We start from the raw sequence: 15605 nt of genomic DNA, 5'->3' as shown, positions 1-15605 counted from the left end.
CTTGGTTTAACTTTCTTGGTTTAACTTTCTTGGTTTAACTTTCTTGGTTTAACTTTCTTGGTTTACTTTCTTGGTTTAACTTTCTTGGTTTTACTTTCTTGGTTTAACTTTCTTGGTTTTACTTTCTTGGTTTTACTTTCTTGGTTTAACTTTCTTGGTTTAACTTTCTTGGTTTTACTTTCTCGGTTTACTTTCTTGGTTTACTTTCTTGGTTTAACTTTCTTGGTTTAACTTTCTTGGTTTAACTTTCTTGGTTTTACTTTCTTGGTTTTACTTTCTTGGTTTTACTTTCTTGGTTTAACTTTCTTGGTTTAACTTTCTTGGTTTTACTTTCTTGGTTTTACTTTCTCGGTTTACTTTCTTGGTTTACTTTCTCAGTTTTACTTTCTTGGTTTACTTTCTTGGTTTACTTTCTTGGTTTTACTTTCTTGGTTTTACTTTCTTGGTTTAACTTTCTTGGTTTAACTTTCTTGGTTTTACTTTCTTGGTTTTACTTTCTCGGTTTACTTTCTTGGTTTACTTTCTCAGTTTTACTTTCTTGGTTTACTTTCTTGGTTTAACTTTCTTGGTTTTACTTTCTTGGTTTAACTTTCTTGGTTTTACTTTCTTGGTTTTACTTTCTTGGTTTAACTTTCTTGGTTTAACTTTCTCGGTTTTACTTTCTTGGTTTAACTTTCTTGGTTTAACTTTCTCGGTTTTACTTTCTTGGTTTAACTTTCTTGGTTTTACTTTCTTGGTTTACTTTCTTGGTTTTACTTTCTTGGTTTTACTTTCTCGGTTTACTTTCTTGGTTTACTTTCTTGGTTTAACTTTCTTGGTTTAACTTTCTTGGTTTTACTTTCTTGGTTTTACTTTCTTGGTTTAACTTTCTTGGTTTTACTTTCTCGGTTTTACTTTCTTGGTTTACTTTCTCAGTTTTACTTTCTTGGTTTACTTTCTTGGTTTACTTTCTTGGTTTAACTTTCTTGGTTTAACTTTCTTGGTTTTACTTTCTTGGTTTTACTTTCTCGGTTTAACTTTCTCGGTTTAACTTTCTTGGTTTAACTTTCTTGGTTTAACTTTCTTGGTTTAACTTTCTTGGTTTAACTTTCTTGGTTTTACTTTCTTGGTTTAACTTTCTTGGTCTACTTTCTTGGTTTTACTTTCTTGGTTTTACTTTCTTGGTTTTACTTTCTTGGTTTTACTTTCTTGGTTTTACTTTCTCGGTTTAACTTTCTTGGTTTAACTTTCTTGGTTTAACTTTCTTGGTTTAACTTTTTTGGTTTAACTTTCTTGGTTTAACTTTCTTGGTTTAACTTTCTTGGTTTAACTTTCTTGGTTTTACTTTCTTGGTTTTACTTTCTCGGTTTACTTTCTTGGTTTACTTTCTTGGTTTAACTTTCTTGGTTTAACTTTCTTGGTTTAACTTTCTTGGTTTAACTTTCTTGGTTTTACTTTCTTGGTTTAACTTTCTTGGTTTAACTTTCTTGGTTTAACTTTCTTGGTTTTACTTTCTTGGTTTAACTTTCTTGGTTTAACTTTCTTGGTTTAACTTTCTTGGTTTTACTTTCTTGGTTTTTCTTTCTCGGTTTTACTTTCTTGGTTTAACTTTCTTGGTTTAACTTTCTTGGTTTAACTTTCTTGGTTTTACTTTCTTGGTTTACTTTCTTGGTTTAACTTTCTTGGTTTTTCTTTCTTCACTTCGCCTTTTGTTATTTTCTTTCTTGGTTTTACTTTCTCGGTTTTACTTTCTTGGTTTTACTTTCTTGGTTTACTTTCTTGGTTTAACTTTCTTGGTTTAACTTTCTTGGTTTAACTTTCTTGGTTTAACTTTCTTGGTTTACTTTCTTGGTTTAACTTTCTTGGTTTAACTTTCTTGGTTTTACTTTCTCGGTTTAACTTTCTCGGTTTTACTTTCTCGGTTTAACTTTCTTGGTTTAACTTTCTTGGTTTTACTTTCTTGGTTTAACTTTCTTGGTTTAACTTTCTTGGTTTACTTTCTTGGTTTAACTTTCTTGGTTTAACTTTCTTGGTTTTTCTTTCTTGGTTTAACTTTCTTGGTTTAACTTTCTTGGTTTAACTTTCTTGGTTTTACTTTCTCGGTTTTACTTTGTTGGTTTGACTTTCTTGGTTTTTCTTTCTTCACTTCGCCTTTTGTTATTTTCTTTCTTGGTTTTACTTTCTCGGTTTTACTTTCTTGGTTTTACTTTCTTGGTTTAATATTCTTGGTTTTACTTTCTCGGTTTACTTTCTTGGTTTACTTTCTTGGTTTAACTTTCTTGGTTTAACTTTCTTGGTTTAACTTTCTTGGTTTAACTTTCTTGGTTTACTTTCTTGGTTTAACTTTCTTGGTTTAACTTTCTTGGTTTAACTTTCTTGGTTTTACTTTCTTGGTTTTTCTTTCTCGGTTTTACTTTCTTGGTTTAACTTTCTTGGTTTAACTTTCTTGGTTTAACTTTCTTGGTTTTACTTTCTTGGTTTACTTTCTTGGTTTAACTTTCTTGGTTTTTCTTTCTTCACTTCGCCTTTTGTTATTTTCTTTCTTGGTTTTACTTTCTCGGTTTTACTTTCTTGGTTTTACTTTCTTGGTTTTACTTTCTTGGTTTTACTTTCTCGGTTTACTTTCTTGGTTTACTTTCTTGGTTTAACTTTCTTGGTTTAACTTTCTTGGTTTAACTTTCTTGGTTTAACTTTCTTGGTTTACTTTCTTGGTTTAACTTTCTTGGTTTAACTTTCTTGGTTTTACTTTCTCGGTTTTACTTTCTCGGTTTTACTTTCTCGGTTTAACTTTCTTGGTTTAACTTTCTTGGTTTTACTTTCTTGGTTTAACTTTCTTGGTTTAACTTTCTTGGTTTACTTTCTTGGTTTAACTTTCTTAGTTTAACTTTCTTGGTTTTTCTTTCTTGGTTTAACTTTCTTGGTTTAACTTTCTTGGTTTAACTTTCTTGGTTTTACTTTCTCGGTTTTACTTTGTTGGTTTGACTTTCTTGGTTTTTCTTTCTTCACTTCGCCTTTTGTTATTTTCTTTCTTGGTTTTACTTTCTCGGTTTTACTTTCTTGGTTTTACTTTCTTGGTTTAACTTTCTTGGTTTTACTTTCTCGGTTTACTTTCTTGGTTTACTTTCTTGGTTTAACTTTCTTGGTTTAACTTTCTTGGTTTAACTTTCTTGGTTTAACTTTCTTGGTTTACTTTCTTGGTTTAACTTTCTTGGTTTAACTTTCTTGGTTTTACTTTCTCGGTTTTACTTTCTCGGTTTAACTTTCTTGGTTTAACTTTCTTGGTTTTACTTTCTTGGTTTAACTTTCTTGGTTTAGCTTTCTTGGTTTACTTTCTTGGTTTAACTTTCTTGGTTTAACTTTCTTGGTTTAACTTTCTTGGTTTTTCTTTCTTGGTTTTACTTTCTCGGTTTTACTTTCTTGGTTTGACTTTCTTGGTTTTTTCTTCTTCACTTCGCCTTTTGTTATTTTGGTGACAGCCCCCCGGGGGGCACTCTGCAGCTTTGACTGCTCTCCTCCTCCTCATCACCATCTCACGAGCTCTCGCCTGGGGACGCAGTCAGACTACCACCACGCATGGCGAGTAACTGTGGCGTGGTGAGTGTGTGGCCTGGTGAGTGTGTGTTTCTGTGTGTGTCGTGGCGAGTGTGTGTCAGGGTGAGTGTGTGTCGTGGTGAGTGTATCGTGGTGAGTGTGTGGTTCTGTGTGTGTCGTCGTGAGTGTGTATCAGGGTGAGTGTGTGTTTCTGTGTGTGTCGTGGTGAGTGTGTGGTTCTCTGTGTGTCGTGGTGAGTGTGTGGTGTGTGAGTGGTCTGAGTGAGTGGTGTGAGTGAGTTGTGTGAGTGAGTGGGGTGTGTGTGGTGTGAGTGAGTGGTGTGAGTGAGTGTGGTGTGAGTGAGTGGGGTGAGTGAGTGTGGTGTGAGTGAGTGGTGTGAGGTGGTGTGAGTGAGTGTGGTGTGAGTGAGTGGGGTTAGCGAGTGGTGAGTGGTGTGAGTGAGTGGGTGAGTGAGTGGTGTGTGTGAGTGGTGAGTGAGTGAGTGGTGTGAGTGAGTGGTGTGAGTGACTGAGTGGTGTGAGTAAAGGTGTGAGTGGAGTGGGTAAGTGAATGAGTGGTGTGAGTGAGTGGTGTGAGTGAGTGGTGTGAGTGAGTGGTGTGAGTAAGTGGTGTGAGTGAGAGGTGTGAGTGAGTAAGGGTGTGAGTGGAGTGAGTGGTCTGAGTGAGTGGTGTGAGTGAGTGGTGTAAGTGAGTGTGGTGAGTGAGTGTGGTGTGAGTGAGTGGGGTGAGTGAGTGGTGTGAGTGAGTGAATTGGGTGAGTGAGTGTGATGTGATTGAGTGGTGTAAGTGAGTGGGGTGAGTGAGTGTGGTGTGAGTTAGTGGGGTGAGTGAGTGGGGTGAGTGAGTGGTGTGAGTGGAGTGAGTGGTGTGAGTGGAGTGAGTGGTGTGAGTGAGTGGTGTGAGTGAGTGGGGTGAGTGAGTGTGGTGTGAGTGAGTGAGTGGGGTGAGTGAGTGGGGTGAGTGAGTGCTGTGAGGGTGATGTGAGTGAGTGGTGTGAGAGAGTGAGTGGTGTGAGTGAGTGAGTGAGTGGTGTGAGTGAGTGAGGGTGTGAGTAGAGTGAGTGGTGTGAGTGAGTGGTGTAAGTGAGTGGGGTGAGTGAGTGTTGTGAGTGAGTGAGTGGTGTGAGTGAGCGAGTGGGGTGAGTGAGTGGTGTGAGTGAGTGTGGTGTGAGTGAGTGGGGTGAGTGAGTGGTGTAAGTGAGTGAGTGGGGTGAGTGAGTGTGATGTGAGTGAGTGAGTGGGGTGAGTGAGTGGTGTGAGTGAGTGTGGTGTGAGTGAGCGAGTGGGGTGAGTGAGTGTGATGTGAGTGAGTGAGTGGGGTGAGTGAGCGAGTGGGGTGAGTGAGTGGTGTGAGTGAGTGTGGTGTGAGTGAGTGAGTGAGTGGGGTGAGTGAGTGGGGTGAGTGAGTGCTGTGAGTGTGATGTGAGTGGTGTTAGTGAGTGAGTGGTGTGAGTGAGTGGTGTAACTGAGTAGGGTGAGTGAGTGAGTGTGGTGTGAGTGAGTGGGGTGAGTGAGTGGTGTGAGTGAGTGGTGTGAGTGAGTGGTGTGAGTGAGTGAGTGTGATGTGAGTGTGATGTGAGTGAGTGGGGTGAGTGAGTGTGATGTGAGTGAGTGAGTGGTGTTAGTGAGCGAGTGGGGTGGGTGAGTGGTGTGAGTGAGTGAGTGAGTTTGATGTGAGTGAGTGAGTGGTGTGAGTGAGTGAGTGGTGTGAGTGAGTGAGTGGAGTGAGTGAGTGTGATGTGAGTGAGTGAGTGGTGTGAGTGAGTGGAGTGAGTGAGTGTGATGTGAGTGAGTGAGTGGTGTGAGTGAGCGAGTGGTGTGAGTGAGTGAGTGGTGTGAGTGAGTGAGTGTGATGTGAGTGAGTGAGTGAGTGGTGTGAGTGTGATGTGAGTGAGTGGTGTGAGTGAGCGAGTGGGGTGGGTGAGTGGTGTGAGTGAGTGAGTGAGTGTGATGTGAGTGAGTGAGTGGTGTGAGTGAGCGAGTGGGGTGGATGAGTGGTGTGAGTGAGCGAGTGGGGTGGGTGAGTGGTGTGAGTGAGCGAGTGGTGTGAGTGAGTGAGTGTGATGTGAGTGAGTGAGTGGTGTGAGTGAGCGAGTGGTGTGAGTGAGTGGTGTGAGTGTGATGTGAGTGAGTGAGTGGTGTGAGTGAGCGAGTGGGATGGGTGAGTGGTGTGAGTGAGTGAGTGTGATGTGAGTGAGTGAGTGGTGTGAGTGAGCGAGTGGTGTGAGTGAGTGAGTGGTGTGAGTGAGTGAGTGTGATGTGAGTGAGTGAGTGAGTGGTGTGAGTGTGATGTGAGTGAGTGAGTGGTGTGAGTGAGCGAGTGGGGTGGGTGAGTGGTGTGAGTGAGTGAGTGAGTGTGATGTGAGTGAGTGAGTGGTGTGAGTAAGCGAGTGGGGTGGGTGAGTGAGTGAGTGGGGGTCTCGTACCCACGCCGCCCAGGAGGGGGTGGATGGTATTCCACACCCCGACGCTTCCCCTGCGCAGCCGCTGCCCGATGGCCAGCTCGAGGTGGAATATCGGGATCCCCTCCACCACGAGCGCGATGAGGTAGGGGATGAGGAAGGCGCCTGTGGGGGGAAGGGGCGCAGAGGTGGCCGACGAGGAGGAGGATGATGATGGGAGAGATGGAGGGGCCGGGGATGGAAAGAGATTTGGGGAGATGGAGCGGAGAGATAAAAATGGTTACCATCACAGTTTAGATCGTCGTCCTTGATCCGCACCTCCGATGAGCACAGCTGCCTACGCACGGTGCGAAAGAAGTTCAACACGCACACACAGACGTCGGCAGGCCGAGTGTGGTGGTGGTGGTGAGGCTTGGTGTGGGTAACTCCCACGTCTTCTTCCGAGCTCTGCTGTTCAGCATGAAAGAGCACTCGAGAGCTCCCTCTCGTACTGAAGGCCTCTTCCCGCGGCAGTGGTTTGAGCCGACACTTGCAGGGCCGCGCCTTTTACTCGACATCATCATTAACTCAGCCAGGCCGTGGCCGCTGTGACCCAGCGCTGTGGAGTCACCAGCGAGGGTTGGTGGAGCACACACAGATGGGCGGTGAGACTCCCTTCCCCGTGGGCGTCGAGGAGGAGCCGTGCCCTGGCTTCCACAGCGAGTGGACTAGTCGCCATCTTTTCACTCCATCTTGACGGGGATAGAGCGTTGCCCCCTCGTGCAAGGCTTGGGGGTTTCTCTGGGCGCTCCGCTTTTCTCCTCCCCACGAGAATAACAAACACGACAAAAACAACTCTTCACTCGTTGGGGTTGAAAATATATGGAATAAAAAACAAAAGTAGTGATGACAGAACCCTCCTGAAAACGAGTCATGCAAGTCAGCGTGGCCCTTTTTGATAAATAATTATTACTTTCACGGAGTCGACATTGTAAGCGCGAATCGTGGGTGAACAATTTCGCCTCTTTACCCCGTGGGTCATGGATCTAAGCTGTTCTGTGTCACCATTACCAACCATTACTACCAGCACCACTAGAGCAGAGATGGAGTGATGTGGTACAGGAGGACGTGGAGCTGAGTGAACTTGCCTATGACTCGTACCAGCGGTGTCAAGATCGGCCTCTGTGGAGGAGGCTCGTGAAGGACGCTACTGGGCAGTTGGAGGCAGTCGCCCTCCAACAACAACGGAGGGCGAAGGAGCGACGTTCACAACAACGAGCGGAGCGCCGGGTGGCTAAAGCACAGCAAGTTGGTACAGTAGGGGGCACAGGTGGTGCATCAGCCAGTCATCTCAGTCATCTCAGTCAGTCGACCCGTGGCACCTGGGTCTGCCCCGTGACCTCCTGCCAGCGGGCGTTCGACATTTCACGTGGCTTCAAGGTGCACATGGCCTGGCACAAGCGTCGTGGTGACGTCATCGCCACTTCGTGGCGAATGGCGGTTGTTGTTGGTGGTGATGGTCGTAATGATGGTGGTGTTGATGGTAGTAATGATGGTGGTGGTGATGGTTGTGGTGCCTGGTGGTGACGGTGGTGACGGTAGTCATGGTCGTGATGATCGTCGTGACGGTCGTGATGATGATATAATTGTGCTGGTGATGGTGGTGGTGATGGTGATAGTGATGATGATATGATTGTGGTGGTGATGGTGGTGGTAGATTAATAATGGTGGTGGTGGATGTGGCTCCGCTAGTGGTGGTGCTGTTACCTGTGAAATGTACATTTACATTCGGGCTGAAACGGAATCACAAATTGATTGGGGTTGGTGGAACACACAAAGAATCACGCAGGTGAGCGGTCTCACACTTGAAGGTGAATGAGTCTGACAGGTGAGTGAGTGAGTCTCACACACACAGGTGAGTGAGTCTCACAGGTGAGTGAGTCTCACAGGTGAGTGAGTGAGTCTCACAGGTGAGTGAGTCTCACAGGTGAGTGAGTGAGTCTCACACACAGGTGAGTGAGTCTCACAGGTGAGTGAGTCTCACAGGTGAGTGAGTCTCACAGGTGAGTGAGTGAGTCTCACACACAGGTGAGTGAGTATCACAGGTGAGTGAGTCTCACAGGTGAGTGAGTGAGTCTCACAGGTGAGTGAGTCTCACAGGTGAGTGAGTCTCACACACACGTGAGTGAGTCTCACACACACAGGTGAGTGAGTGAGTCTCACAGGTGAGTGAGTCTCACAGGTGAGTGAGTGAGTCTCACAGGTGAGTAAGTCTCACAGGTGAGTGAGTGAGTCTCACAGGTGAGTGAGTGAGTCTCACAGGTGAGTGAGACTCACAGGTGAGTGAGTGAGTCACACAGGTGAGTGAGTCTCACGGGTGAGTGAGTGAGTCACACAGGTGAGTGAGTGAGTCTCACAGGTGAGTGAGTGAGTCTCACACACGCAGGTGATTGAGTCTCACAGGTGAGTGAGTCTCACAGGTGAGTGAGTGAGTCTCACACACAGGTGAGTGAGTCTCACAGGTGAGTGAGTCTCACAGGTGAGTGAGGCTCACAAGTGAGTGAGTCTCACAGGTGAGTGAGTCTCACCGGTGAGTGAGTGAGTCTCACCGGTGAGTGAGCCTCACAGGTGAGTGAGTCTCACAGGTGAGTGAGTCACACCAGTGAGTGAGTCTCACAGTTGAGTGAGTCTCACAGCTGAGTGAGTGAGTCTCACACACGGAGGTGAGTGAGTCTCACAGGTGAGTGAGTCTCACAGGTGAGTGAGTGAGTCTCACAGCTGAGTGAGTGAGTCTCACACACGGAGGTGAGTGAGTCTCACAGGTGAGTGAGTGAGAGAGCCTCACCTCCGCCGTACGTCTGGCACAGGTACGGGAAGCGCCACACGTTGCCGAGTCCGACGGCGAAGCCCACGCAGGTGAGGATGTACTGCACCTTGTTGTCCCAGCGCGGCCGCTCTTCGTCCACCACGGGGCCCCCCATATCCTCCGCTCTCAGTATCCCCTCTCTCACTACCCCCTCTCTCTCTCGCTATCCCCTCTCTCGCTACCCCCTCTCTCTCAGTATCCCCTCTCTCGCTATCCCCTCTTTCGCTATCCCCTCTCTCGCTACCCCCTTTCTCTCGCTATCCCCTCTCTCGCTACCCCTCTCTCTCAGTATCCCCTCTCTCGCTATCACCTCTCTGGCTACCCCCACTCTCCGCGTGTTTGTGTCGCCTGCAGAGAGAGCGAGCGAGGGGGTCGCCTCCTGCCCACTGGTCGCTCTCTCGAGTGCGGGGAGATTCTCAGCCCCAGGTGCAGGGGTGGGGGGAGGGGGGCGGGGGGGAATCTTAGCCCCAGGTGCAGGGGTGGGGGGAGGGGCATTTGCATAAGAGGGGGGTTGGGGGTCAAGGAACGACATTTGCATAATACGCTAAATGGGTAAAGGGTTAGGGTTTGACCGTCGCCATTTCGATGGTCGCTATAGACAGCCCCTGCAGAGTGCTTATATTTGGCCTACTCTTCCGCGCTGTAGGCGAGACGTCTTGTAAGACGTGGGAGTTCCCACGCGTTACCCCACCACGCTGTAGACGAGACGTCTTGTAAGACGTGGGAGTTCCCACGCGTTACCCCACCACGCTGTAGGCGAGACGTCTTGTAGTCCGTGACTCTGCTTGGACCTGTATACATTATGAGTGTACGTATTTTGAACTTCATTCGTACCGTACGTCGCCAGCCGTACTATATCGGAAGTGCTAATATGATAAGGCGTGGGGAAGGATGTCAGCAACCTGCCGCTCCGGGAGATCGAACGAGAAGCGATGATGTTAGCGACTTCACTGTGTGCAGTTTGTTTTACCGGGTAAGGCCCCGGCAGAAGCGACCCGCAGGTCACGGACGAGATGCCTGCGGGCGGCTACCTGCGGCTCTTGGAATGCCGAGTTTGTTACCGAATTCGAAAACCCGGTTCTTCTCCCCCCCGTGACGGCCATCGTGTGGAGATGTCACATCAGTCAAACATCTCTCAAGGCCATCGTTTCGAGATGTCACAGCAGCCAGACATCTCTCAAGACCATCGTGTGGAGATGTTACAGCAGTCAAACATCTCTAAACTCCATCGTGTGGAGATGTCACAGCAGCTAAACATCTCTCAAGGCCATCGTGTGGAGATGTCACAGCAGTCAAACATCTCTCAACGCCATCGTGTGGAGATGTCACAGCAGTCAAACATCTCTCAAGGCCATCGTGTGGAGATGTCACAGCAGTCAAACATCTCTCAACGCCATCGTGTGGAGATGTCACAGCAGCCAAACATCTCTCAAGGCCATCGTGTGGAGATGTCACAGCAGTCAAACATCTCTCAACGCCATCGTGTGGAGATGTCACAGCAGTCAAACATCTCTCAAGGCCATCGTGTGGAGATGTCACAGCAGTCAAACATCTCTCAAGGCCATCGTGTGGAGATGTCACAGCAGTCAAACATCTCTCAACACCATCGTGTCGAGATGTCACAGCAGTCAAACATCTCTCAAGGCCATCGTGTGGAGATGTCACAGCAGTCAAACATCTCTCAAGGCCATCGTGTCGAGATGTCACAGCAGTCAAACATCTCTCAAGGCCATCGTGTCGAGATGTCACAGCAGTCAAACATCTCTCTCAAGGCCATCGTGTGGAGATGTCACAGCAGTCAAACATCTCTCAACACCATCGTGTGGAGATGTCACAGCAGTCAAACATCTCTCTCAAGGCCATCGTGTGGAGATGTCACAGCAGTCAAACATCTCTCAACACCATCGTGTGGAGATGTCACAGCAGTCAAACATCTCTCAACGCCATCGTGTCGAGATGTCACAGCAGTCAAACATCTCTCAAGGCCATCGTGTGGAGATGTCACAGCAGTCAAACATCTCTCAAGGTCATCGTGTGGAGATGTCACAGCAGTAAAACATCTCTCAAGGCCATCGTGTGGAGATGTCACAGCAGTCAAACATCTCTCAAGGTCATCGTGTGGAGATGTCACAGCAGTCAAACATCTCTCAAGGCCATCGTGTGGAGATGTCACAGCAGTCAAACATCTCTCAAGGCCATCGTGTGGAGATGTCACAGCAGTCAAACATCTCTCTCAAGGCCATCGTGTGGAGATGTCACAGCAGTCAAACATCTCTCAAGGCCATCGTGTGGAGATGTCAAAGCAGTCAAACATCTCTCAAGGCCATCGTGTGGAGATGTCACAGCAGTCAAACATCTCTCAAGGCCATCGTGTGGAGATGTCACGGCAGTCAAACATCTCTCAAGGCCATCGTGTGGAGATGTCACAGCAGTCAAACATCTCTCAAGGCCATCGTGTGGAGATGTCACAGCAGTCAAACATCTCTCAAGGCCATCGTGTGGAGATGTCACAGCAGTCAAACATCTCTCAAGGCCATCGTGTGGAGATGTCACAGCAGTCAAACATCTCTCAAGGCCATCGTGTGGAGATGTCACGGCAGTCAAACATCTCTCAAGGCCATCGTGTGGAGATGTCACAGCAGTCAAACATCTCTCTCAAGGCCATCGTGTGGAGATGTCACAGCAGTCAAACATCTCTCAACGCCATCGTGTCGAGATGTCACAGCAGTCAAACATCTCTCAAGGCCATCGTGTGGAGATGTCACAGCAGTCAAACATCTCTCAAGGTCATCGTGTGGAGATGTCACAGCAGTCAAACATCTCTCAAGGCCATCGTGTGGAGATGTCACGGCAGTCAAACATCTCTCAAGGCCATCGTGTGGAGATGTCACAGCAGTCAAACATCTCTCAAGGCCATCGTGTGGAGATGTCACAGCAGTCAAACATCTCTCTCAAGGCCATCGTGTGGAGATGTCACAGCAGTCAAACATCTCTCAAGGCCATCGTGTGGAGATGTCACAGCAGTCAAACATCTCTCTCAAGGCCATCGTGTGGAGATGTCACAGCAGTCAAACATCTCTCAAGGCAATCGTGTGGAGATGTCACAGCAGTCAAACATCTCTCTCAAAGCCATCGTGTGGAGATGTTACAGCAGTCAAACATCTCTCAACGCCATCGTGTGGAGATGTCACAGCAGTCAAACATCTCTCAAGGCCATCGTGTGGAGATGTTACAGCAGCCAGACATCTCTCTCAACGCCTGCTGTTGATTCTAAATGTGGAGTTGGGGGGGGGACTTAGAGGACCTGGATAAATATCCAGGCGACCACGGAGAGAGAGAGACACGCGCACACTCCAAATATACAGCAGGGATCGAGCCCACGACATCCTGTATAGCGGGTGAGGTAGTTAACATGTCGCCACCTCCTTGCTGATGACGGTGACGACGTGAATGCGCTGTGACTGGCTGCAGGAGGCCGAGGCAATGTAGAAAATCAGTCAGCACAAAAACACAAAGACAAAGGCCCCCCGGATAGCCTCCACAGACTGTTGAGACAAGGACTGTTAGCGAGTAGTACCTGTGAAGGCACACGAGGGGGTAGGTGGTCAGCACCACGCCCGGCCGCCTTTGTCTCCCCGGGTACTGTTAGTAGTGAGTTGGAAGAGAACTCGGGTAGCCGGGTTCGTGGTGCAGTGCGCTGACGATTACGCCACCGCTCCCCACACCCACACACATTCACTCTCACACAGACCGACAAACATTAACAGCTTTTCGCACACACTCAGTAACACATTGACAGCGTATCACCCGCAGATAGTGAGCACACATAGCTACTCATCACACATTGATACTCATCACACATACCCTACATATTCTTACCGTGGGGACTTAGCTGGTAACATAAAACATTGTTTAGTTTATACACTCACCACACGGAGATGCCACAGACACCTCATACACAAACAAAGTTCCCCCGCATAGCCTCTAACAGGGGCGCATTGAGGAGCCGTGCAGTACGGCGAGTGGACTAATCTCCATCTGTTCCACCTGTACGGGGATAAAGCGCTGCTCCCTCGTGCTCCGCTTTCCTCCTCCCCACGTGAATAACAAACACAACAACAACAACATCTCGTCATTAATCGGCTCAAAACTTTATGAAATAAATACCCAAATGTGGCGGCAGGGGCCTCTTGAAAACGAATCCTGTGACTCAGCGTGGCTCTCCTGGATTAATAATAATAAGTACAACTCCACATTTACAAATTCCTCCACATCTTCTTGTACCACATCAGCTCCATCTCAACTCTGGCCCGTGATGCGCCTATTTAGCACCCTCTATCCGGCCAAGCAAAATCTGTTTGGGCACGCGGTGGCTGGGTATGCGGTAGCTGGACACGCGGTGGCTGGGCACGCGGTGGCTGGGTATGCGGTGGCTGGGCAAGCGGTGGCTGGGTATGTGGTGGCTGGGTATGTGGTGGCTGGGCACGCGGTAGCTGGGTATGCGGTGGCTGGGCACGCGGTGGCTGGGCATGCGGGCAACATGACCCAGCCTCACTCGTCAGAGGAGCTCACTGATGGACTGTGTTCAGATCCTTCAAGGATTTATGAGATCCTCACCACAATCCAGCCTGCAAGTTAAACCCAGGATGGATCGGAGACAGGTCAGCCTGAATGTTTCTAACCGGCGTCGATGTTTCATTCGAGGGGTTCACGTTTCGCAAGCGTAGAGAAGGGAGGGCATGACTGTGGTCGAGAAGACCCGAATCTTCATGTGGAGTGACAGACCAGGTCGCTCCGACGCAGTATTATTCAGTCGATGAAAGATAATGCCGCTCGACTGATTCGGAGTGACGCCTTTGCTGTCAAACCGGAGCTAATCATAAGCACACTGCCCACACTCTCACACAAAGACAAAGATCCCCTGTATAGCCTGAACAGACTGTTGGGTAAAGTGCTGTTAGCGAGCACCTACAAAGGCCGGCGCAGCACACGAGGGGGTGGTTGGCCAACACCACGCCCGGCTGCATTTGTCTCCCTAGCGGCGATGTTTACACATCAAACCAGGTACTCATTTGAGCCTGAGTCGTCCTAGGGGAAGCCCAAACCAGTTCAGATAATCGTCACTGGTGTTGGCCGTGAGCGGGAATCGAACCCGGGTCACCAACTTCGAAGCGCAGCGCGCTAACCGCTAAACTACCACACTCCACACTCACACAACAACAACCGCCATTCGCCACTAAGCGGTGGTCACGTCACCACGACGCTTCGCTTGTGCCAGGCCATGTGCACCTTGAGGCCACGTTAAGTGTCGAACGCCCGCTGGCAGGAGGTCACGGGCAGACGCAGGTGCCACGGGTCGACTGACTAAGATGAGTGGCTGATGCACCACCTGTGCCCCCTTACTGTGCCAATTTGCTGTGCTTTAGCCACCCGGCGCTCCGCGCGTTGTTGTGAGCGTCGCTCCTCCGCCCTCTGTTGTTGTTGGAGGGCGCCTGCTTCCAACTGCCCAGTAGCAGCGTCCTTCACGAGCCTCCTGCACAGAGGCCGATCTTGACACCGCTGGTACCAGTCATCGGCAGGTCCACTGCTCCACATTCTCCTGTAACACATCACTCCATCTCTTCTCTAGCCCGTGCCGCGCCCGCTTAGCCCCCTCGATCCGGCCGAACAAAAGCTGTTTAGGCATGCGGTAGCTGGGCATGCGGGCTACATGACCCTGCCAGCGCAGCTTTGCCTGCCGGAGGAGCTCACCGATGGGAATGTGTCCAGATCTTTCAAGGATTTGTGAGCTCTTCACACAATCCTAATGGAACATCTCCAGCGAAGATGTTCCATTAGGGGGGTCCACGTTTCGCAAGCACACACTCACACACGCACACACACGCTCCCCACACTCACACAAGCACACACACGCTCACACACACACTTTATGAACCCGCAGTGTTCCGGCTGTTCACAAACCCTCGCGTTCCGCACGACCGTGTTAATGATCACTCCATGCGTGCCTCGTGAGGTCACGGTGTGATCAGTGACATCAACACCCCTCCCGCTCGACTCCCCCACCCCGTGTCTTCACCCTCTCCAATGTAGCAATTAGCCAATTAGCCCCGTGACTAATTGACGTGCACGTGGCTCGCACGGCTGCCACTTCTGGGACACTCCAAGAAGTCAACATCGATGAGTGGACAATTCATCCTTCCCATAACCGTTTCTTTTTGACACATCCCATCAGCCACACGGCCCATCTTCTGGGAGAGAAGAATGAATTTAGGAGCGTTGGTATAACGCAAGTAAACAACTCTGGACTGGTTTCGCCATTCAGTGTCTCATCAGCAGCGGAGTCAGGCTCGCCAGAACCGATGCTGCAGGTGAACCTCCCAAGGGCCCTCTCTGTGAGACGTGGGTCCGAGTTGACAGCCGGTGGACGACATCGCCCCCACGCGGTGACCTTCAGCCCCTCGCCCCTGCCCGAGCCCTGGACACGGCACGGGGTAAACTCAGCGGCGGTGTGGGGGCGACGGCCGCCACAGAGTGGTGGTAGTAGTGGTTAGTGGTGGTGGTTGAACACAGAGTGGTGGTGGTAGTAGTAGTTAGTGGTGGTGGTTGAACACAGAGTGGTGGTAGTAGTGGTTAGTGGTGGTGGTTGAACACAGAGTGGTGGTAGTAGTGGTTAGTGGTGGTGGTTGAACACAGAGTGGTGGTAGTAGTGGTTAGTGGTGGTGGTTGAACACAGAGTGGTGGTAGTAGTGGTTAGTGGTGGTGGTTGCACACAGAGTGGTGGTAGTAGTAATTAGTGGTGGTGGTTGCACACAGAGTGGTGGTAGTAGT

The 15605-nt window shown here is 48.8% G+C and overlaps 1 protein-coding gene across 1 annotated transcript in view; it reads right to left on the bottom strand.

Annotated features, from left to right (window-relative positions):
- Nucleotides 1-8907, bottom strand: part of LOC144949506 (sodium-dependent neutral amino acid transporter B(0)AT3-like) — a 36536-nt gene extending 27629 nt beyond the window's left edge. Inside the window, exons 1-2 of the mRNA XM_078879431.1 lie at nucleotides 8757-8907; nucleotides 5957-6097 (exon numbers count right to left, since the gene is read on the bottom strand). Coding sequence (XP_078735557.1) covers nucleotides 5957-6097; nucleotides 8757-8892 — 277 coding nt within the window. The 5' untranslated portion in view covers nucleotides 8893-8907. The remainder of the gene's footprint in view (nucleotides 1-5956; nucleotides 6098-8756) is intronic.
- Nucleotides 8908-15605: the final 6698 nt, after the last annotated feature.

The sequence above is a fragment of the Lampetra fluviatilis genome, chromosome 54 (assembly GCF_964198595.1).
Source record: "Lampetra fluviatilis chromosome 54, kcLamFluv1.1, whole genome shotgun sequence".
In the NCBI taxonomy this organism is placed as follows: domain Eukaryota; kingdom Metazoa; phylum Chordata; class Hyperoartia; order Petromyzontiformes; family Petromyzontidae; genus Lampetra; species Lampetra fluviatilis.
The sequence above is the reverse complement of the archived record's forward strand: the minus strand, read 5'-3'. Positions and strand labels throughout refer to the sequence as shown.